This window comes from Gossypium hirsutum, chromosome A04 (assembly GCF_007990345.1).
Source record: "Gossypium hirsutum isolate 1008001.06 chromosome A04, Gossypium_hirsutum_v2.1, whole genome shotgun sequence".
In the NCBI taxonomy this organism is placed as follows: domain Eukaryota; kingdom Viridiplantae; phylum Streptophyta; class Magnoliopsida; order Malvales; family Malvaceae; genus Gossypium; species Gossypium hirsutum.
This window is the reverse complement of record NC_053427.1, coordinates 77097541-77123198: the sequence shown is the minus strand read 5'-3', so window position 1 is coordinate 77123198 and position 25658 is coordinate 77097541. Positions and strand designations below refer to the sequence as shown.

The following is a 25658-nucleotide window of genomic DNA, read 5'->3' as shown; positions in this document are numbered from 1 at the left end:
TTAAATTATTTTTAAAAAAATTATATTTCATGATTGTTTTGTTATAAAGATAAATAGTAAATATATTAACTTAAAAGTTTTTTTTTCTTAAATATTAGTTTCTCCTACAAGTTCAATCAAATTATTTATTTTCGTTCACTTTCTAATTGAACACAAGAGAATGCGTTCTTTCTTTTTTTTTCCACTTTCAAACTATCTTTGTTGTGAAGATATTGAAGGTAAGTGGAATGTTTTAACTTGATATTCAAGTTTTCAGTTTTGATTTTTATGTTTTGTTAGTTTTTTATATATATTTTTTCAAATTTATATGTTTTTTGGATTTTTTATTATAAATTTTAATAACAATTTGGTGAAAGTCTAAAGTAAAAAAAAATACAATTATATATTTTATGGTAAGCCTAAGTTTATGGGTTTTTTTTTAATTTCGGCCTATAACTGTGATATTTTAAATATAAAGATTCTTTTATAATTATTTTAATATAGAAATTAGTTAATTTTTTTTATAGAATTTACATATATAGTTTACAATGATAAACATAATAAAATATCTTAATTGAAATAGAGTTAGTCTTAAATCTTTTTTTTCCCTAATCTTTGATTTAACATGACAACATGTCTTTGAAAAAGATGGTTAATTTCGAATATCAAATTGACAACAAAATAATTCTAATTCTTTTTTTATAAAGAAGCGGATGCAAATTTTATTAGAGAATGTGTTATACTATTTAATATTATGACAAAACTTTCATAATCCTCACGAGGTAACTCTACCTTATGAAAGTGAATTTTTTTTTTTTTGAGAGAGTTAGATCTCAACAAAAGCAAGACCAATCCAACAAAAGAATTTTGTAAAATAAAATTAATTTAAGATCTTTTCAATAAAAACTAATATGAAACTCAAAAAGAGGTAGATATAAATTAATAAACAACTTTAAACAAAGCCTTAAAATGGATAAGATACACAATCTCAAACAAATTAAATTTATTACAAAAACCGTGTGAAGCTAAGATTTTTCGTTTTCAAAATTTTGACAAATCTAAATCAAAGAAAATGAAAGAAATAAGGGTGGGCATTCACAGTACCATTTGGATAGTTTGAATGGAATATAGTACCGCATGAAGTAAAAAAAAACCACCTAATTTCAAAAAATAATGAAACATATTTTTAATCCATAGTCTCAATTTACAATTATATACATAGATGATATGTTCGTCAAAACTAATTTATTCCAAAGAAAAGTAAAATTTTTAAGTAATTATGTCACCTAAAGAACCAATATTCCAATAGAATCTCCATTAGAATATGCTAATAGATTCCATGACCAAATATTAGATAAGATATAGCTTCAAAAAAATTTAATAACCTTAAATTATGTCATGTAATATATATTGGAATTATATGTACATATACACAAGTAAAATACCTCGCCGAAGAAAAACTTAATAGAAACCCTTCAAGCCCATATTTGTTATAAAATAGTTGACAATTTTTATAAGTAGCCCCTGAAGATTAACGAATTTATCAATATGATACTTGTTCTTTAAGAATGTTCAAGCTACCTATCCTATCAAACCATCAAACTGTTGATCTACCTAACACTAACACAGTTAAATATGACTTATAATGTGGCTTTGACAAATCCGACACTGACATGCGACAGCACGCTAGAACAACATGCCATTACCATTGTCAAACTCCAACCAGCTTTGTCTTGACTTGTTATTTGCTTTTCTCTTTGCAGTTCTATCGCCAACATTTGATCAGCCCTAAATCACCTTACAGCACCAAAACCCTTACAAGAAATTAGAAACAAAGAACATCACTCAAGAAACTAGGCAAGAGAAGTATTTTGAAATCACTTAGAAAAGAATATACCAACCTATATTTATCACTCAACTTTAACGAGAGGCCTATGAGGCTTTGGAGCTGAAAGATACCAAAAGTAATTTGATGAATAATAAGATTGACATAATTTTTTCTTTTTCTTTTTAAAAAAAAGAAATAAAGAAAAATGCTGAAACAACAATCCAAACCTTGCTATGTTACGAGACCTCTGTATATAATTCATATATGAATTAAACAAAAGAAAACATATCAGCTAAATGAGCAGGTATAATACCTTCCTAACAAGAGATTAATCACATCTACACAAATGACTTAACAAAATTTATTATAAGCTTGTAGTATAATCTTGCCTACTAATATTTTTCCATTGCATATTTACGCGTACACCAAATCTAGTCTACTCTTAGATATGATTTGACCAACACCATCCTTTCAGACTATTTTTCATAATTTTACCCAATTTCAACATATTTTCACCTGAATTGTATACTTTACAGATTCAGGAGTACTGTTTCACAAGGATATGGATTTTAGCAATATGCTAACATGATATCCAAGATTGCATCAAGCTCTACTTCCTAGATAACAACTCCACTATTATAGCGGTCTTAAACTCTGGAAAATGTTTGACATGAGGTTGGAATTTTCTTACTAATCTAACATTCCTAGATAACTCTTTGTTTATATTTCTTTCTTTCATAAACTGACTTAATAGACTAGAAATTCCCCAACGCATTGAAGCAGAAATTACATACCATTAGGATTCCCCTGTTCATAGAAACTTCGGAAAAGAGAGATTGCTTCTGAGGACATTAATCCCCCTGTACATTTGAAACCTCTTTGTGGAACTTTATCACTAAAAGAACAAAGAAAATTTAAAATAAGGCATCCATTTGAATTGCAAAATGTTCCAATAATGAAGAGGATGAATGCAGATAGAAAGAAATTTCAGCATTAATGGGTTATTAGTTTCCACATATTAGAGAAAAAAAAAAGAAAAGAAAAAGGAAAGTCCAATGAAGAGACAATATAAGCACATTATCAAGAAATATTGCATTAACAAGGATGACATTCCCTTCTACACATTATTTGAGATGATAAATATAGAAGCACTTTCTTTTTGGTCTGTTTTATCTTTCAAAAAGCTTAGTAGGTACGCTACCCACACTCTATTTCTATAGAGAGAGAGAGAGAGAGAGTCCTTCAGGATCTGGTCTCAAATTAGTTTAGAATTAGAAAAGCAACCAGAATTGTCATTTATTCTGTGAATGTAACAATAACTGAGACAACTTCTAGAGCAACATTCAATATATATACAGGGAAGGAGAAATGTTGTCCTTCCATAAAAATGATATAGTCGGGGCAGAGAAAGCCAAATAGCAATGCAATAAAAGGGATTAGTGATGTAAAGGCCAGAGAAAACATGGATAAATCAAGTTTTTTCAGAAGAGAAGATGAAAGTCTGCTTCAAAAAGGGTATTAGGATTCAAAGAGGTGGTGGAATTGGCAAGGCAAGACAGAGAGGGTGAAAAAACAATGCAAACATTAAGGAGGTTAGTCTTACTTCAAGGAAATGCTTGAAAACAGGATACCTAAAAACTGACAAAGAACCTTCTGTTGGCTCAATGATCTAACTTACATATTCTATTTCTTTTTTAAATTCAACTCTTTAATTCCATTACATGCTATTGTCTTGGGTGATTATCAGAGTGAGCTTATCTCCACTAATTCAGAGCGATGCTCGATTAAAGTTATGCTTAACTGACGATCTAACATTACTTTTTAGTGATTTCCATCATAATCACTTCACCTCATGATGATCCAAGAGGACCACGAGGCCTCATTGATCGCACGGGGTGGCAGTTAGGAGGTGAATCTGTTGATTAGCTCAAATCTATACTCAGAACCTAGTTTAACTCAAAAGATCGCTAGTTTGAAGATTGGAAGATCACATCTGTTTTATATTACCTTGGCTCATATACTTTAGGAAGGTCACAATGTGTCTCATCTTCAAAAACTAAAAAATGCAATTTATTTTAAGACACATACAAGCCCGATCACAAAGCAATGGCCATGAAAATGAAGAAAAAGTCAAAATACAAAGATACGATGTTGTGTTAGAATTCTAAGAAAATTCCAACTAATGCATTTAGCAAACAGAAAATAAAATTGATTTCTAAAAAAGAAAATAGTATATATATTTTATGTTAACATTTACTCATCAAAGAAACTAGAAAAAGAAAAGGATAAGTAAATTGCATGATGCCACTAGATATAACTAATAAGTACATGGAATCAATTTACTTGTTTGACATGAATAAAACAAATGCAGATTGCAGAAGGTTCCTACTACTTGATTATATATATGCTGGTTACCAGTTAGCTACCTTAATTCAACTGTGATGAATAGTTGGAATTACTTCATTTGTTATTGGTGATTTTTCTCCTTTTAGAAAAGACAAAAAGAAAGGGGAGAATATTTCATGTCAGATTTCAGTTTCCTAATTAAGGAATATTTGAGTGTACCAAATAGGATTCTGTAAATATTTTATCCCTAACTTTAAGGCTGTTTTTAAGGTACAGCATCCCTAGAAGTAGTCTGTTCGCTAGTGTAAAGTTTCCTAAGTTAGGCTCACTATGTCTATAAATATTTGTGTAATTTCTTGTGAAAAATATAATTGAAATAGCCTGTTTTTAACATGGTATCAGAGCTTTTTTAGCCCGATTTCTGGATTTTTTTTCTTTGTCTGGCGATTTTTTTTTCCTGATTCCAACCAGCCCTCAAGCCTGTAAAATTTGTTCAAACGAAACATGACTAAAACTGTCAAGATCAGTAACACTGGGGATGTCTCAGAAGTTTCTGTGAACAACTCAAACCCAACAAGTGAGTTTCAGAACATCCAAGTAGCCTACAGGCTAAATGGGAAAAATTACCTGAAGTGGTCTCAACTGGTTCGTACGTTCTTGAAGGGAAGAGGAAAACTGAGTCACTTACTCGGAACTGGACCTAAAGAAGGAGATCCTAAGTTTGATGCTAGGGATGAACAAGACTATGGTAATGTCTTGGTTATGGAACTCTAAGATGCCAGAAATCAGTGATACATGCATGTTTCTTAACACATCCAAAGAAATATGGGAAGCTGTGAAACAGACTTATTCTAAAGTTCGAGATGCTGCTCAAATTTATGAAATCAAGACTAAGATTTCATCTACCAAGCAAGGAAGTCAATCAATCACGGAGTATTCCAATCTGTTGCAAAGTTTATGGCAAGAGATGGATCATTACCAATGCATTCAAATGAACTGCCATGATGGAGCACTCCTGAAAAGGTTCGTTGAAAAGGATCGAATTTATGATTTTCTTGCTGGACTAAATGTTGAGTTTGATGCAGTAAGAGTTCAAATACTTGGTAAAGAGGAACTACCATCACTAAATGAGACAATTGCAATTGTTCGTGCTGAGGAAGGAAGAAGAGGAGTTATGGTTGAAAACAGTCAAGTGGATAGTTCAGCCTTGGTTACAAAAGCTGTAAGTGAGAGGAGATTTGGCCTGGAGCAGCCAAATAGTGAAGATAATAGACTGACAGAACGTACAAAGCCTATTAACAGGGATTCTGTATGGTGCACCTACTGTAAAAAGGCCCGTCACACTAAAGAAAGATGCTCGAAACTCCATGGGAAGCCACAGACAACAAACAAAAATTTTTCAGAAAAAGGTGGACAACCAAAGGGACAAGGGCAAGCATATACAGCAAGACAGCTGGATGGAAAAAATAATTCTCAGGAATCACCTGTTGAATTCAATAAAGAAGAAATTGAGAAGTTAAAAAATTTGCTGGGATCATTGGAAAAATCTTCTTCAACAGGTACTTGTAGTTTGGCTTTTTCAGGTATATCCTCTTTTCAAGATTCTAAAGTCTCAGATACAGTCACCAAAAGTTCCTGGGTCATTGACTCAGGAGCTACGGACGACATGACCCACTCCTCACAAAAAAATTTGTTTCATATACACCTTGCCCTAGTAGTAGAAAAATAACAGTAGCCGATGGTTCTGTGATCACAGTGGCTGGTCAGGGTGATATTGTTATAAACAAAACCCTTACTCTTAAAAATCTCCTTCATGTTCCAAAACTATTTACCAATCTTTTATCCATTCAAAGAATTACCAAAGACTCTAACTGTAAAGTGGTTTTCTATCACAATCGATGTCCTTTTCAGGAACAGAATATGAGGAGGATGATTGGACATGCTAAGGAAGTAAATGGCCTATACTATCTTGAAGAATCCAGTGAAGAAGTTAGTGCTCTGAATTCCTCACCTTCATCTTTCATATCCGAATCTATTAAAACCAATAAAGACCAAATTTGGCTCTATCATCTTCGCCTTGGTCATCCACCATTTAGAGTCCTTAAAATTATGTTTCCTTCATTGTTCAAATGATTGACTGTTGAAAAATTTCATTGTGATATCTGTGAACTTGCCAAACATAAACGTACCTAAAAAAGGCTTTGTACGGACTAAAACAGTCCCCGAGGGCTTGGTTTGGAAGATTTACCAAAGTAATGCTCAAGTTGGGGTATAAACAGAGTCAAGGAGATCACACTGTTTGTAAAACACTCATCTTCAGGGGGAGTGACTGCTTTATTAGTCTATGTTGATGACATTATAGTGACTGGTGATGATCTAGAAGGAATGGAGAATTTAAAGAAATGCCTAGTAAAAGAATTTGAAGTCAAAGAGCTCGGTAAGTTAAAATATTTCCTTGGTATTGAAATGGCACACTCTCGGGAAGGAATATTCATATCTCAGCAAAAATACATAGTTGATTTGTTGACAGAGATGGGCAAGTTGGGCTGTAAACCAGCAGAGACACCCATAGAGGTGAACCACAAACTTGGAAATGCACTAGAAGATGCAGCAGTTGATAAAAGGTCATATCAAAGACTTGTGGGGAAGCTCATTTACTTGTCTCATACCAGACCAGATATTGCCTATACAGTAGGTGTTGTAAGTCAGTTTATGCACAATCCCAAAGAATCACATCTTAGAGCCTTATATCAGATTCTACAGTACTTAAAGGGCACGCCAGGCAAAGGAATCCTATTTAAAAAGGGGGAGAATTTAACCCTTGAAGCCTATACTGATGCAGATTATGCAGGATCTATGGTTGATAGAAGATCAACCTCGGGCTATTGTACTTTCCTAGGAGGCAACCTTGTGAGTTGGAGGAGTAAAAAACAAAATGTTGTGGCTAGATCTAGTGCAGAAGCTGAATTTAGGGCGATGGCTCTTGGAGTTTGTGAGTTGTTATGGCTAAAAATTATTTTGGAAGATTTGAAGATCAAGTGGGAAGGTCCAATGAAGTTGTATTGCGATAATAAGTCTGCTATCAATACTGCACATAATCCAGTTCAACATGATCGAACGAAGCACGTTGAGGTTGACAGACATTTTATAAAGGAAAAACTGGACAGTGGCTTAATTTGCACTCCATTTGTGTCCACTGATGGTCAACTAGCAGACATACTTACCAAAGGATTGTCTGGGAAGTTGTTTCAGAAATTAGTAAGCAAGCTGAGAATGGATGATATCCACTTCCCAGCTTGAGGGGGAGTGTCAGATTTCAGTTTCCTAATTAAGGAATATTTGAGTGTATCAAATAGGATTCTGTAAATATTTTATCCCTAACTTTAAGGCTGTTTTTAAGGTATAGCATCCCTAGAATTAGTCTGTTTCCTAGTGTAAAGTTTCCTAAGTTAGGCTCACTATGTCTATAAATATTTATGTAATTTCTTGTGAAAAATATAATTGAAATAGCCTGTTTTTAACATTTCACATGCAATATAATTATACTGATAACAAATTCAGAGCATCATAAAATAATAAGTTGAAACTCAACTAGATGAAGACAATGGAAAAACAATGGTGATTAAAATAATACAAAATAAAAGGTAAACATTTGCATGCAAGAATGAATTCCAAAACAAACCTGATGAAAGGCTCTGAGTAACTTGAATGCAAGGATAAAATTGATCCGCACCCTCCAAATTTCTCATTTGCACAACCATAATATACTTCCTTTATGCCTAAATGAGAAAATATCCATCAAGAACCAGGATAATGAAAAAAGTAATAACAAAAAAATATATATATTCATAATAATGTATTGATACACTAAAGCATTGTAATTGGAAAAGAACCATACCAAGAAATGACAAAGCTGCAGCACACATTATGCATGGTTCACATGTAACATACAAAATACATTGTGAAAAGTTTTTAGCCACTTCTGCTTTTGAAAGTCCGTCTCTCTGCCACATCTCTAGAAGATTATCTATGGCTTCCATTTCTGCATGCCTTGTTGCCTACACCATGAAAAAGTGGTACAATTCACATGAGCTAACAAGGAAGAAGTAATTTTGAATAATAGTCCATCGACACACAAAAAGTAAACTATAACAGAGGTCTAGAGACTCAGGACATGACCAAAAGTATGATAAGTGATAACTTTACTGACTTCTGGTCAAATTTGTGTAAAATGAATACTATTTTGTGAGGCAGCCACCTGCACCCATAACCTGGGGTGGGGATTCATATAATATTTTCCTCATATGAAAAAATTTGTAATGCCAAGGAAAAACATAAAGCAAATGCTCTTAGTAAAATGATAATAGAAAATAAGAGATCAAAATTAAGTTAGCCATTCAAAAAAAAACGGAGGAAAGTGAATAAGAAGAGGAGGCAGAAAAGGAGGCATGTTTGTCTTGCTTGTCTGAGATCCAAAAAAGAAACACAATTTTTAGTTTTGCTCTCGGAAGACTACCAAAAAAAATCCATGGATACAGAACAAGGAAGCCCAAAATAAACAAACCAACAAGCCTTTCACTGTTACTACTTCAAAAATTTTACAAATAATATTTGAGGATATTGTATATTCTTGAGGCCAACATAAGTATCCTGAAAAAAAAGTTGAGCATGCTAAAGAAGGGCTAACATAAAAAAATGTAGTACTACTTTTGGCTAAGAAATATTAGATCATTTTTCATTTTCCATCTCTATAGATCATCTACTTCCACCTGGTGGAAGTTAAAACAATGAAAGATAAAAAAAAGACCAAGGGATTTTTCTTAGTTAGATTTGACTAAGAATATAATGCTGCTTGTACAAATCTAATTAATTTCATGCATGCTTAATGACATGTACATCTTTATATCAAATTTTCCTTAAAAATAATCAACAACATTGGATTGTTCTTCAATTTCAGGCCAGATAATAAGTTATGTTACTAGCAACAACCGACAGATTACTGTTACAAGATGGAAAGCATATGAAAGCCAAGTCTCAAGAAAATTATGCGTAAACAAGCAAAAAGGTTTCCCATAAACATGCATCCACACAAGAAGAAAGGAGAGATCAAGGAGGCATAATATGAAAACGTCAAACTGATGAAAGAAAGGGCAAGATTTATTTACATTTCGTGTCTCAGTGGTTCGATTTCTACCCAAGGCTATAAGCTCCCCATCCTTGATGATTACGCAACTGGTAGATAAAAGGTATGGTGAAAAGAAAAAAATTGCATTGAAATTTTGCTCTTGGACTATGTGTCATCGACTTGATCAAAAGAAGACAATTTAGTCTCCAAATTAAAGCACAGACAAAGATAATGAGGAACTATTTATGTTAACAGATATCTGATGAAGTTTATAGCAACGTAAAATTCTGGTTGTAGCAATAGAGGTATTGCTACATGATTCAAAACTTTGTAATCAATTACAAGAATGTTAACAATTTCTTATGCTTTAACACTCACAACAATATAAAACTTAACCCACGAGTCTATGACATGGTGCAACCAATGAAGACCAAGAACTTAGTGATATTTTGATTTATAGATTAATCATGAGACCAAAAAAATAATTATGTGCTTGACAATGCTATTTTCTTTTAGTCTTAAGTTTATAACTTGTTCTTTTTATTGGTCAAATCTTTGTGTCATTAAATTTTGCTATCTTCTAGGTAGAACTAATGCACCCATCAGAAAAGTCATTACTTCTTTTCTTTTTTATTTAAATGTTCAAATTAGGTGACCCTTGAAGGCAATAATTACATTGTTTAGAAGCAGGCCTTTGTTTTGGTGACAAGAATTTGTTTAAGTTATTACAGAGTTCCATTTTTAATCCTATAGAATGTACTATAAATAGGTCCTCATAAACCTTTTAGGATATTTCAGTTCTTTGTTCACCTTAGTATATTTCTTTATGTCTACCATTGCAAGCAGATTTCATCCAAACATATTAATCATAACACCAAATTCAGCACACTTCCTCAACTCAAAACTTTTTCAAGTGTTTCTAAATCCTAATAATGTTAATTATATAGGTTATAACCAAGGTTATGCTATATAGCATAAACTTGGGCTATAAAAAAGAAAAAATATATATTCTTAACTTTGGTCTACATAAATCTCAAACGTGGATAATACTTTTTTTCCAGATTCCAGAAAACCTAATAAGTTCTTAATTTCTGTTATATAGATTTTGGTATCTTTATGAATTTGTGTCGTGTTGTATTTCATATAATATTTTTAGTTTTTTTTTCCCAGGTCGTGCAAAGTAATGCCAATCTACATTAGTAACAAAAGAGAAGCTAAATTCATATTTTCATCCAATAAAGGGAGAAGGTTGGTTAAGGGAGAAACGAAATTTATGAGATTAATACTTACCCAACAGGCACTTCAAGGCTTTCCAAAGCAAGTTTGCCTGGAAAAGAAGGGGGGGGAGCTGAATTACATGGATTGGATTACCTGGTGAATTGCAAGTTCCATGTATGCAAGATTATCACTTTCCATCTAAGACAATAACAAAGAACAAAGAAAGTGAAGCAAAAGCTAAAAATGACAAAGAGGAAAAATAAGACCAGATTTTAGACGAAATGACTGGTAGCTACTGAAAGAAAAACAAAAATTGAAAAAAAAAACAACTGCCCAAATCCTGCAATTCAAATACCAATATTCAACTACCTAAAAACAAGAAAAGTAAAACCTACGGGTGAGAAATCAGTCGGGTCAGTGCAGAAAAATAAAAAACTGACTTAACCGACTTCCCCTTTTTAAGGAACCAAACCGAACCGACTTTGTTGGAGAACCGATAAAACCAACCCAAATTAGTTTCGGTCCGTTACTGACCAAACCGAGTTTAGTTTGCTTCAATTTTTTTCCCTAACATGATAAAATGACGATAGCAATTGACAAATTCAGTTTACAGCTTCAAATTTAGATTTTTATTTTTTTTATAATTAAAAGAAGGCAACGGGGCCGTAAGTTCTACCAGACCTTAAAATTGGTACCTCTCTTATCACTCAAGCATAATTTTTTAACTTCAGGGAATAGGTCTTCAAAAACCTTAACAGCATATGACCTGCTGGTGCATGACTTCGCCATAAAATCTGCAACTTGATTGGCTTCTCGATACACATGCTTAAAATGCACAGTCAGTTCTTCTTACACATTAACTGATAACAACAGCTTTAAACTCGATTCAAAGGTCATATGACTGGAGGGTTGAGTCTATTTGTAATCCAAAAAATTGCTGATAACATCAGCATAATTGAAGGCTAATGGATGCAAAATGCTACTTAATTAAAACAGTTTTAGTAAAATGAAGAAGAGGTCCATCTTAAAGAAACGATTTCAGTCAAATATAAATAACCCCAAATCGCAGCAAATATAATTAGAAAGAAAAAAGAAACCCTAAAAATTACCTGAGAACCGAAAAAGGCGAACTGGTCAGCGGCAGCGCGAAAACGAGAGAGGGAGACCTTACTCCGACCGACGACCGATGGACAGAGATTAAAAAAGGAAAAAAGAATAGAAATAAAAGAACAAGAAAGAAAGGGCAACAGAAGGGAGGAACGGGTTTTAGGAGAGAATGTAGAAAGGACTAAGGTGAAAGACAAAGAGAAGAAGAAGAAGTGCAGCAACTGTTTTAAGAAATTTGGGCAAGTTGAAATTGTTAGAATGGCCAGATGTTCTGACAGTGAAAAGGGAGAACATTCAATATTCACGACTATAAAGGAAAAGGAGAATATTGCATCCTAGATCCCTGTACGTTTGAATTGTTTCTATTCAACCCTTGGGTCGCTGGGTACAATTTTTTTTTTCTTTTCCTTTCTATTTTGTAATTATTTTGAATTGTTGTTTTTTTTTCTTTTGCATCTACGATCTCAGTTAGAATTATTAGCACATGGTGTCGATGAATTGAAATTCAAATTCATGTTGAGTATATGCTTTGATATATCATGTATTTGTATATGTGTGCTTTGATATATATATATATATATATATTCACACATCTATATGGCCATGCAATATGCTAAAATGAAAGGGGTGCATGGGAATGAGAACTACAACCACTAAATCATCTCATAGCACAACCATGTTTAGTATCAATGTGATACTTGTTCTTTAAGAATGTTTAAAATTTTTATGAGTAGCTTTTGAAGATTAACAAATTTATCAGTGTGATATTCATTGTTTAAGAATGTTTAATCTACTTATCGTATCAAAACATCGAATTGCTTTTCTACCTACCACTAGAGGTGTGCATGGGCCGGGCCGGGTAGGTTTAGGTTTGGACCTATCCCATACAAAATTTTAGGCCCATTTTTTAGGCTCGAACCCGGCCCGACCCAAAATATGGGTCTAAAAATTTATCCAAGCCCAACCCGGCCCATATTAATTTTTTTTAATTTATTTCATTAAATAAAAAATTTTAAAATATAATAAATCATCAAATACATTTAAAACAAATATTAAAATAAGAAACAAATAAAAATTATATTAAAACAATTCTTAAAACAATACACAAATTTAAAATATAATAAAAAGTGATTATATTAAAATTAAAAATAAAATATAAATATGATTAAAAATAAAAATATATATATTTAGTATATAATTCGGGCCGAGCCCGGGCCAAAAAAGTTTTACCCGAACCTGGTCTGTTTTCTAAACGGGCCTCATTTTTTTGTCCAAATTTATATTTTGGGCCTATATTTTTACTCAAACCCTCCTATTTTTTAGATGAACCTTCTGGTCGGGCCGAGTAGCCCGGCCCATGCACACCTCTATCTACCACTAACACATTTAAATATGTCTTATAATGTGGCTTTCCGAAGCAAGTTTTGCCTAGAAAAAGAAGGGGGGGCTGAATTACAGTAGCAACATTACAGAAGTTAGATTAGGAAAAGGAAGAAAAAGAATGATCGGGATTACCTGGTGAATTGCAAGTACCATGTATGCTACTGAAAGAACAAAAAATGAATAAAAAATAAGAGAGAACAAAGAAAGTGAAGCAAAAGCTAAAAATGACAAAGAGGAAAAATAAGACCAGATTTTAGACGAAATGATTGGTAGCTACTGAAAGAACAAAAAATGAATAAAAAATAACAACAATTGCCCAAATCCTACAATCCGAATACCAATATTCAAAACCCTAAAAAAGAAAAGTAAAACCATAAACAAATACAAAATATAGAACAAAAAACTGAATTCAAATGAATGAAATAACGAAAGAAAACGTATCTCAAATGTAATGGTTTTGGAGAAGAAATCAAAAGAAGAATACGAAAAAAATGGCCCCAAGAAATGGGATAAATAAAAATATTATAATTTTTGAAATATATAGATTATAAAAAGAGAAAAAATTCATTGTTTTTTCTTAATCAATAAATTGATTTTTTTTATATATTTTGAGTTCTTTCAGATTCTTATTTTATTTAATTTTTATTTGAGATCAAATAAATGGTTCTCACCAACACAGTCCCTCAAAGTTGATCAAAATCAGTTAAGGTTCTGTTTGTTTGTCTAAAATATTTTCAGGAGATAATTTTTAGAAAATGATTTACTTTTTTGAAAATAGTTTACTTTTCTTGTGTTTAGATGAATTGTGTAAAATATTTTCTATTGTTTGACAGATTTTTTGAAATTATTTTTCAAAAAATCTGTTTTTAAATATATTAATAAATTTATATTTAAATTAATACTAAAAATTAATAACATTATCCAAATGCATAATTAGTAGTATACCACATGATAACAATAATATTGTTCAAGTGCATAATTAATATTACACCATATTAAAAGTATCAATATCTTCAACCTTAAGAAAATTTTTGAAGCCAAATTTTTCTATGCTTCTTATTTTTAATTAAAAAAGCTTTGGCCTCGAATTCATGACTCACTAGATAATCAAACACAAAACACAGGAAGTCATCATCAAATCCTTCTACCTCCATCGACATCACTTCTTCGTAAAGATATGGCTATTTTACTAAACTGACCAAAAAAAATTTCATATTTACAAAAATGACCCAAGATCAAAAATAATCACCAAAATTACCTGAAATGAACAGTAGATTGGGGTTTTGGCCTGTCAATGGTTGGCACCAACTCGTATTTTGCACACATGATTGCCTAATGATTGTGTCAAACTTTAAAAAATTAATTTTTTTGGTTTTGGCCTGCCAATGGCCGGCACCAGGGTATTTTTTTAAACCGTATCATAGTGGTATATAAAAAATACGAGTTTTAAAAAAAAATTGGTGCTGGCTTGTCAATGGCCATCACCAGTATTAAAAAAAAATTTGAAATTTTTTTAGTGCTGGCCTACTACTGGCCGGCACCAAAATACGAGTTTTCAAAAAAAAAAATTTAGTGCTGGCCTGTCAATGGCCGGACCAGTATTAAAAAAAAAGTTGAAATTTTTTTGGTGCTGGCCTATCAATGGCCGGCACCAAAATACGAGTTTTAAAAAAAAAATTGAAAACTCGTATTTTGGTACCGGCCATTGACAGGCTAGCACAAAACTTTTTTTTTGAAAACTCGTATTTTGGTGCCGGCCAATAGCAGGCCAGCACCAAAAAAATTTCAAATTTTTTTTAATACTGATGCCGGCCATTAACAAGCCAGCACAAAAAATTTTTTTTGAAAACTCGTATTTTGGTGCCGGCCAGTAGCAAGCCAGCACCAAAAAAATTTCAATTTTTTTTAATAATTTTTTTTAAAAAAACCGTATTTTTTGTATACCAGTATGATACGGTTTGAAAAAAAAATACCCTGGTACCCGCCATTGACAGGCCAAAACCAAAAAAATTAATTTTTTAAAGCCTGACAAAATCATTAAGCAATCTTGTGTGCAAAATACGAGTTGGTGCCGGCCATTGACAGGCCAAAACCTCAATCTACTGTTCATTTCAGGTCATTTTGGTGATTGTTTTTGAACCTGGGTCATTTTGTAAATATGAATTTTTTTGGGTCAGTTTGGTAAAATAGCCTAAAGATGTGGTATCTTATCCGCAGTAAATTGTTCCAAAGCATTAGCAATTTTGCCAAGTTGTTCACCCACAAATTTAATTTGTTCATCAATGACACTTTCTTGAGCATTTTTTCTTTTACGTTTGGATGTGCCAGATGAAGATACCTTTGTTCTTATCTCTTCAGTATCTTCATTGTCGCAGTCTATAGGCACTGAATCTTGGTTACCATCATCCAAATTTATGTCCGTAAATGTTCTGGCAAAACTCCCTGTTACCATATCTTTGCCAACAACCAAAACCATTTCATCATAATGATCAATACTTTTATTCAAAAATGGTTCATACTTCTTGTGTGCATGTTAGATATTATACACAATTAGAATAACAAGTAAAAAAATAATTGAAATATACTTAACATATATATACATATATTACATCACTGCTGCATCATATGTCGCTCTATCACATGTGATCATTTTCATGTTATCATCCCATCCAAAACCACTTTCATCCTGAATTGTGCATATAATCTGCCACTAGTTTTTTACAATCCTCAAATGATTTTTCACATGCTTCGCATCGCATTGGACTTGAAATTTTTCTGAAATAGCTTCGGCAACTCAATTAATAGAAACTGTTAGAAGGCTTATTTCCTTTCTGGGCCTCTTCTGCTAGAATTTCAAAAAAAAGATATTCCATCAGTTTTGTCCACCTGAATTGCTTGGAGGTCCCTTCTTTGTTGCCCTTACCCATTCTACATTAATAATTATCATTGTCAATCATTTCAATATCCAACAAACTTAAAATATAATAAATTCAATATGTAACAAATTCAATACATAATAATTTTAAAATACAACAAACTAAAATTTCAATATCACTATTCAACCAATATTAACAAAAAAAAATTTAATACAAAAACATACATAACATAGAAACAATAACCCTAAGCTCTAAACCTACCTAATATTTCTAGCCATATAATTAGTCCACATAGTTTGTACAATTTCGTCTCTCTTAGCAGACCATTCTCTTACTTCTTATCTTTCTTCTCACTCCGTAAGAGTCGGTATTATTAAATCAGACTCAGGCTCCTCGTATAATCCTTGATTAAGTAAATCACTAGGATCAACTCCTATTATATAATTATTAATGATACAATAAGCCAAAACTATATCTACTTGAATTTAAAAATTCCAAAATGGTTCAGCATCTAATATACGAAACCGTTTCTTCAAAATTCTAAAAACACGTTCAATAGTGATTTGCAATGATGAATGACGAAGATTAAAGAGTTCCTTTGCATTTTCAGGCCATTAAGCACTAAACTCTTTTAAATGATATCAGACACTACGGTATGGGATAATATATCCGTTTCGGATGCCATATCCAGCATCAGCAAAATAATATTTACCTACAATTTAACAAAACATAATTATTACTAAAAATTACAAGCTTACTAGAACTATTTGATATTTAATGTTTTATAATTCTTACCTTTCAGAATTCTTACCTTCCGAAATTCTTAATCCTCTTGTGCGTGAAAGTACATCACTTAAAATACGAGAATCATGTGCACTACCTTCCCAACCAGCTAGAACATAGGAAAATTTTAAATCAAATGTAATGACAGCCAATACATTTTGTGTTGTCCCCCCTTTTACGGCTACGAAATCTTCCTCGAATGCTAAATGGAATGGATGCACGAACATGAGTTTCACCTAATGCTCCAATACAATCTTCAAAATAAGGATAACACTTGGGTTATTTCTGATTTCACTAGGAGTTGACTCATCAGGTAATCTAATAACTAGCTTATACAATTTCAAAATAGCTCTCAATACAACCCTAAAGTAACGGTGAATTGTCTCAGTTGATCTATAATATCTAGATTGAATCACTCGAAACCTTACATTATGACCAATTATATGTAAAAATATAACTACTTGCTCCCTAATATTCACCGATTTAGTTGATTATAACAAATTATTTCTACTAAGAATATCACACAAATTAAAAAAAACTATCGGTCTCATCCTTATCACATCAATACAACATTGGTCACCACTATATAAAATACTATTAATATAATTTTCTCTTTCATAATCTCGATTCACACGAGGGTGAGAAGCAATTTCTTTCCTAGTTTTTAATTTTTTAATCCAGAGAGCCCCAAAAGCTAAAACTGAAGCCATGACTCCAACAATTACATTTTGATCTTGATTACGATCCATCTACACAAAATAATGCCACAAAAATATTTGATCACTACAAAAAAGATGCAAACTTTTCATAAGATCACATGTATGACTAAAGTTATCATTACTAAAGTTACCATGACTAAAAGGAATGAAGTTAACTAGCCAACCCCAACTTAAATAATAACAAAAAAAAGAAACATAATTCAAGACATATTCATCACAAATTGTAGTACCCAATAGAACAAATTTTGCATAGAACCCCCCCCCCAAAAAAAAAGAACTTCTAGAAACACGGATCTTATATATAATCCACAAAATGAGATTTAACCATATTTCTATTACATTGAATGGCATATATAGTTTGTAAACTAGAAACCTAAGATAACAGGTTTATCCCATACATTTGAACCTAGTTTCTTTAGAAGTTATTCAGACTCAGAGAGCAATTAAACAATAAAATCTCAAAAACATAAGATGGACAATTTCTTCCTTATCAAGGAATGGAGAGCTTTATTAATGTATTTAGGAATCTAACAAAAGAACAAAAAAAACAAACAAAAGAACAGTCCCAAGTTATTGATAACACTAGTTATAATAGTACAACCAATTCAAATTCAAATTTTAATGTTTCTTTTTTCAAACTATATATATATATAAATTACATGTTACCGAAACAAGGAAAAGGTAATTACATGCTTTCCCTTTTTTTAACAAGTCAAACATATTATTAGAATTTGTTAAAGATTGTGTAACCCGAATATCATATTTTGTTAAATAAATAAATACAGTGACAAACTAATAAAATTTGTGGGGGTAAGAAGTCGAAGGTTGTATAAAACTATACTTCTAATTTTAATTAGAAAAAAATTTAAAAAAATATATTTAATTTAATTTTATTGTTTTAAATAATCAACTATATTGAGTATGCAATATCTAAAATTTTAAAGTAACTAGCTTTTATATTAACTGAGATTAATTAAAATGTAATCTATTAATCATTCAATCTTCATATTTTATTAACATATACATTCCTAATAATTAACATATAAATTATGTTTTCCTTCATTCGTAAAGGTTTTGCGTTGATAAATCTCAACAAAACAAGTAAAACCATTTGTTCTCGACCAGAACATTAATTCAACCAATTCAAACGTAAATTGATAAATCATACAATACAGTAATCCAACCTAAACTCAATACTTTACAACCCATTTTTATCTTCCCCAATGTTTTAGAGGCCCAACCACCACTCTTTTTTAAAATTTTAACATACTTTTTCATCTTTTCCAATGGTTTTTTAGAGACCTAAGCAGGTTAGCAATGCAACACTTATTTTTCTTTTTCATTTTATATTTATATAACATTTTAAAAATTAAAAAAAGAAAGAAAGAAAAAGAAAAACTAAATTATATCATAACCTTAAAAAGTCACATTGTTAAAAAGTCCTGATACAGTACATGAAAGAACAAGAAAATCATCACCATGAAAATATGATAACAACATATGTGATAGGGTTTTCAGAACAATAAAAAGAATAGGGGGCTACACTGTACTGAATTTTACATAAAAGAGCACAACAGTAATCCCCCAACAATGAAACCAAAATGCTCCACAGAAGATTAACAACGGGAAACCTACAAAAAACGAACCCACCGTCGCACCAATTGCTCAACATGTGATTTCAATTCATACCTCAGCCACAACCAAAAAACAGCTCCCAAAAACAAAAACAGCTCCCAAAACAACCACAATCAAATGCGACAAACAAACAACCAATCCGATTTGATTGAATTGCATTCCATTGTTATAAAAACCTACTCCTTCGAAATCAACACCTAAGCCATCACTGCAACCTCATTACTTACCAAAATGACCGCCCTATCCTTAACCTCACCTGCACAATAACCAGATAATAAAACCAGAAAACAACCCCAGCAACATTAAAAAGAACCGAACCCAACCCAACCCAACCCAAACAAAACCCAAACCCTCCTCCATCCACACAACAATACTCCAAATACTCCAATTCATACCTCGAAAGCAAAACCAACACACAATGACCATAAAAACAACTATGAGCAGTAATCAAACCCGAATAATAGACAGAAATCCTACTCCAATTCAGACAAAAACATCCAGAAAAATTCCAGCAAACAAAACACCAACATCACAACCAACTAACTAATAAGACTCCCACAAATATCACATAAATCCCTTTTTCTTATAGCCATTTATGCACATCCTTTACCGATTGTAGTCAACCAAAAAATCCTGCAGCAACCAAACATCAAATAAACAATAATCACACCCTAAGATTTCCAAGTCGTCATAAACAATTCAATCCCAAACACCCATCACAAAAATTCTATGCCATCCCATAAGCTGTTTAAACGTCCTTAACATCTTCCAATAATTCCCTTCACACCATCAACATTTCATAAAAGTTAGCATTCTTTAAGCGATCAAAACCTGTGTCTTTTTCCGGGTAAAGGAATAGCTACAGAGGAGGGGGGGAGTTGAACAAAGCCAAACAGAAACAACAAAGCGAGAAACTGAAACTCATACTCAAGGTTGTATGAATGAAGGAATGCTTGAAACAGAACATGAAATACAAACAGATTACAAACCGTAGGATACAAACTCCGGCTACACTGATTCCGTTCCTACAATATCTCAATCTCTCCACACACACACACAAGGATACAAACTCAATCATTCATACTTCTAAAGAAGCCCCATCAAAGCAATAAAATCCATTAAGAAAATAAAAATCTTGTAATAAATTCCAACAGAAAAGCCCGTAAAAGTTTCACCTTGAATATCAAGCCAAGCACAACAAATCCATTCTCAAGCATTTCGAAACAGTACTTCGAACTAAACAAAAGAGCACCAATAATCAAAGCTAAAACCCTTTTCCACTAAATCCAAAATTATCCCAAAAAGAAAAATCCCAGAGATTCAATATAACCTTCAAAGCCCCATCTATCGAACAATAATAACAAAATTTCACCGATAATCGAAAAATATGGGGAAATTTGGGAAATTACCTGAGAAGAGAGGAAACAGCAGCGTGTATTGCCTGAGAAGAGAAGATATGCGACGGACTAAGGAAAAAGGGAAGAGATATATAAGAAGTTGAAGAACGGATGAAGGAGAGAAATTTTACCTGGATGAAGAAGGAGATGGAAAATGTCTTACTGAAAAGAAATCGGCAAGACATTTTCCCCAAATTGCAAGTCAATTTACCCGTGTCTTGGAAAACATTTTCCAAATGTAAAATGTTTTCAAGCTTCCAAACACCATAAAACCAGGAAAACATTTTCTGGAAAATGTTTTCCTGGCTTCCAACGGACCCTAATTTTCACTAATGACATTCCTCTTGGAGTGAGTCTGTGCAAGTCAACCAATCATCATCATCTCGATACCAAAGTTGCAATGAATATCTACAATGGCTAAAAAAAAAAAAAAAATTCTTCCTGATAGTTTGCTAGAAGCTACAACAGCAATGTCCCATCATATATATTGAATTAAGAATAGAAACAAAGTTGGTTTAAAGCAAAATTACGAGTGAATTAACTTACATGACGAGTGAGAATGGTGCGAACAAAGCGAACTGCAGCAAATAATAAGTATTTTTCCCTTCTACAAGTCAATAACAAAACTTTTTCTATAACATTGTTAAAGATAAAATTACACCTGCAAGCAATGAAGATAAGGTAATTAACACCCAAACCAAAATATTAAAATAATATTTAAGTAATTAAAATGATATTTAAGTAATTAAAATAATAATAATGCATTAAATGTAAAAATAATATTAAATTAATTAAATTTAAGCCATCTTCAGCGACAATTATTGAAATTAATTCAAAGGAGTCGCTTTCTTTCATTAGTATTATTCCATACATAATTTTATCAGCATAATTATTATTGATCATCTTTCAAACGAATCAATGTTTAAGACATATTGCGTACTGTTTAGGAAATAAAGGGATCATTATGCATAAATAAACTTAAAAGCTAAGTTATGGTGCAATAGGGTAGCATTACAAACTTATTATAAATGTGCTATAGAGGCCCACAAGTTAAGTAAACTTCTAGATTAAATTGAGATTTTACTATCCCTCTGTTCTCTAATGAGAGACCTTGGATGACCCAAGAGAAAATGATTCTAACATGCATGATCCATACTCAAACTGAATGGCCCAAAGCAATAGCATCTTTTACATAAAAGACTACAATTTCGACGGTTTCAATGAGTAACTAATAACTGCTAAATGCTAATTGTTTTTCGAATATCAAATGTGACAGTAAGACTGCAGAACCATACAGTCTGTGGGTTTTAATGAATAAACAATTTAAGCCAGCATCTTAATTCCATTTAGAGAACACATGAAATGCCAATAATCAACATGAAATGCCAATAATCAACAAGATCAGCACCTTGCAAGGACAATCAATAAGCACACTTAACAATATGCAGTCACTCCATGGACCATACTAATCAAACGCCTTTAACACCATAACAAGACCAAACAATAAGACTTCAAAACTATATGTACTGTGGTTTTTAATGAACGAACTATGTAAGCCAACATCTAAATCCATTTAGAGAAGACATAAAATGCCAATAATCAACAGGATCATCACATTGCATAGATAATAAGCACACTTAACAATATGCAGCCACTCCATGGACCATACTAATCAAAGTCCTTTAACACCATAGCCTATGACCAAATATGACAATAAGACTTCAGAAACATACATTCTGTGGTTTTTAATGAATAAACAATTTAAGCCAACATCTTAATTCCATGAAATGCCAATAATCAACAAGATCATCACATTGCAATGACAATCAATAAGCACACTTAACAATAAAGAAAATACCAAATTAAACCAGTATGATTACTTCATTGAAGAACCACAAAGTATTCTTAGTTAAATAATCACTTTAGTAATTCACCAAAACAAAACAGCATCTTGTTCTTGACTTAATATTTTTAAGTAAACTATTTTTAATAAAATTTACATTAAAATGCACCAGCACATGAAGTAAAACGAGAGAAAGAGAGAGAGATCATCGGCGTACCATTTTTGTCCCTTCGAATTTTGAAGTTAATTCCCAGCTTCCGGTTATTTAAAAGAAATATGCAAAACAAAAAAAGGAGGCCGCCGACGGAGATGCAGCAGCAGCGGGCTGCCGACGAAGAAGCAGCAGAGGGCTGCCGATTTGGGGAATTTAGGGGGAAAAATAAAGGGAATCGGGGTAGGGGAGAAGCAGTTTGGGAAAAATAAAATGGGGGAAAAAAAAAGAAGAGATTTCAGGGCGTTTGGGGGGGGGGGGGAACCGATTTTGGAAAAATATACACAAAAACAAAAAATTCTAAAATATGAAAAGAAAAAAAACCTTTAAAAAAATTTTATCTTTTGTATTAATTATATATTCTTTCAATATTTTAGGAAATTAAATTAAAATTTTTAATTTACTAATTAATTTTGTTTCTTTAAAGTTGCATGGGTTAATAATTTTTTTAATTTTAATATATATGAAGTTTATCTATTATCTCTTAAATAATTATTGTAAATTATTTTAAATATATATACCAAAAAAAACTTTAAAATTATTTTAAATGATTATTTTAATTTTTTTCATTTTTAACATATATTTTTCTATGTTTTTACTATCAAATTTTTTCTATCTGTCATTAATTTTTTTTGAAGATTTTAAATATTAAATTAAAAATAAATTGTATTCTAATTAATATAAAAAACTAGTTAAATAATAAATAGAAAATTATGAAAGAGTGCATGAGTTGTCGAAAAGATTACATTATAGCCACTTGGATGATGGGTAAAAATACAAGGAGCAAAACTACGACTTTTGTTTAAAATAAAATATTTTTTTCTGCGTTTTTATCAAAATCCCTAAATATAAACCATAAAATCTAACCACCAAACCTCAAACCCCAAACCTTAAACTCTATACCATAAACATTAACTCATAAATCATAAAATTCTAAACCACAAACCCTAAAAGATAAATCATAAACTCTAAACCATAACCCCAAACTATAAACCCTAACCCTAAATCATATATCATAAGCCCTAAAATAAAATGAATCTTTGCGGAGTTTTTATAAAAAATGCCGCTATTGCTTACCTTTTGTGGCGTTTCTCATAAACGCTGCTAATGCTTGACTTTTCTAATGACATATGAGCAATTTTTATATTCAATTATTAATCTTTCATATCAATTTTAAATAAATATTTTTTTAAAATTTCAGTAATATTTAAAAGAATTAGATAAAATTTAAAATTTTTATATAATTTTTTATGTAAGAAAACAAAAACAAAAACAAAATATGAAAAATATGAAAAAAAAAGCTTTAAAAAAAGTTTCTCTATATATTCTTTCAATATTTTAGGAAATTTAAATAACTTTTTCAATTTACTAAATAATTTTGTTTCTCTAGTGATGCATGAGTTAGCAATTTTTTTAAAATAATTTAAACTATAATGATAATTTTAATATATTAAAATAAATATTATCTTTTACAATTATATAACAAAATAATTTAATATATAAATTAAAAAAACAAACAATCATATACCAAAAAAACTTTAAAATTATTTTAGATAATAATATTTTAATTTTTTTTCATTTTTGACATTTATTTTTTTATGTTTTTACTTTCAAATTTTTTCTACGTGTCATTAATTTTTTCTGAAGATTTTAAATATTAAATTAAAAATAAATTATTTTTTTAATTAATATAAAGAAACTAGTTAAATAATAAATAGAAAAGGATGAAAGAGTGGATGCATGGGTGAGAATACAGGGTTTTTTTGCGGCGTTTTGACACTACCAGACCTTTTGCGACTTTTTTATCATAAACACCACTACTGCTTGACCTTTTGCGACATTTTTATCATAAACGCCGCTACTGCTTGACCTTTTGCAGTGTTTATATAAACGATATAAACGCCGCTATAGCTCTAACCTTTTGCAGTGTTTTTTTATTAACGCCACTAACGTATAAATTTTGCGGCGTTTTTTGTCCAAACGCCACTAAAAACACAGCTAAAAACCTGTTTTACTGTAGTGAAAAATGAAGTAGAGGTCCTAAAGAGTATGGTCATCAATTTAGAAGTAAGAAATTAGTAGATGGAAGTGAAGAAAATTAAAAGAAAAGAGACGGATAGTACTGAAGTTGAAGAAGAAAAGGGAAGCGAAGCAAAGGGGAGGAAGTTCTTGATAAAAGAGATTATTTCCTGTATTGACTTTATTTTTATTTCAAAGAATTGAGTTTGATATGTTCTGATTGGATTGTATGATATGTAAATTTAATCAAAATATATAATAAAAATAGAAAGTATTTTTAGAATGAATGATATATGAAGACATTTAATTTGTATGACTAAATTGAATATGTGAATTTAATCATGAGAAATGTTGAGGTAAATAAATGAATATCTTACTAACATATGAATTTGTATGACTAAATTGAATAATAAACAAAAGTATTATAATTATATACATCCAATTGAAAGTTAATGCAAAGAATTATGGAAAAGTAAATATTTTCACTAAAACAATTTTTGGACAGCAATAGTAGCTTCACTTTGAAAACTCACCCAAAATTATAGAAATTGAGTTAGAGATTGAACCAAATATGAAATTAAATCCCATTAGGTGTAGTTTTGTATAGAAGAAATAGTGAAACCACTGGAATTGTAAATTATGAGATAAATAAATTTAAGTGAGACAATGTTAGATTGATTTTGGGTTCTCTTATTCTGACTTTGAAAAAATCATTTAAAATTGTACAAATATATTTAGGAGATGAAAATTATACTTAATGAATCTATTTTTAGAAGAAATAAACGACAACATTATACGAATCTTGTACTGAAAGATAAATAATATTTAGTGAAGAAGAGTCAGAGCTACCAAGTAGCAGAATAGGAGAAAAAATGAAAGAAAAAAACTATATTAATTGACTTATGTGAAAATTCTAAAATTTTTATGGTAAAAATTTCATTTATCCTAGTTTCAAAAACAACAATAGGATCTTAATTTTGAATTTTGTAGGCCGAGTTATAAATAATTTAGTGACTACTACTCAAGTAGACAGTCTTGCTAAGGGTATGTGTAATTAGTGAATGAATAATTAATATTACATATAAGCATGTTATGCTAAAAGTCAGAGATTCTCATATATATACATGTACATATAGGATGTGGAATGAAGAGGAGGAAGAAAAAATAGAAGAGTTGTAATACTAAGAAG

At 31.2% G+C, this 25658-nt stretch overlaps 1 protein-coding gene and 1 long non-coding RNA gene across 4 annotated transcripts; both read right to left on the bottom strand.

Annotated features, from left to right (window-relative positions):
• Positions 1 to 1440: 1440 nt before the first annotated feature.
• LOC107948590 (tRNA-specific adenosine deaminase TAD2) lies at positions 1441 to 10694 on the bottom strand. The gene is made up of 8 exons (XM_041111222.1): positions 10688 to 10694; positions 10569 to 10605; positions 9319 to 9385; positions 8052 to 8211; positions 7836 to 7932; positions 2602 to 2702; positions 1881 to 1927; positions 1441 to 1793 (listed from the first exon to the last, which is right to left on the bottom strand). Exons 1-7 carry the CDS (start codon positions 10692 to 10694, stop codon positions 1890 to 1892), a joined length of 507 nt encoding a protein of 168 aa, XP_040967156.1. The 3' UTR covers positions 1441 to 1793; positions 1881 to 1889.
• An 8057-nt stretch (positions 10695 to 18751) lies between these two features.
• Positions 18752 to 22752, bottom strand: LOC107948589 (uncharacterized). Of its 3 annotated transcripts, XR_001697474.2 has the most exons (5): positions 22457 to 22752; positions 20943 to 21057; positions 20528 to 20751; positions 20409 to 20440; positions 18752 to 19632 (listed from the first exon to the last, which is right to left on the bottom strand). It is a non-coding gene; the product is annotated as an uncharacterized lncRNA (long non-coding RNA). The 3 variants fall into 3 exon arrangements; XR_005925696.1 differs by having other exon boundaries at positions 18752 to 20440; positions 20528 to 20813; positions 22457 to 22732; XR_005925695.1 differs by having other exon boundaries at positions 18752 to 20440; positions 22457 to 22699.
• Between the last annotated feature and the right edge of the window lie 2906 nt (positions 22753 to 25658).

Bases quoted from the DNA above. Each gene is read 5' to 3' on its own strand.
- LOC107948590 (XM_041111222.1), bottom strand. The intron at 2,703-7,835 runs GTTTGTTTTGGA...TTGTTCTTTTAG, and splicing joins TACTCAGAGCCTTTCATCAG to TGATAAAGTTCCACAAAGAG. The intron at 1,928-2,601 runs GTATGTAATTTC...GGTATCTTTCAG, and splicing joins TGAACAGGGGAATCCTAATG to CTCCAAAGCCTCATAGGCCT.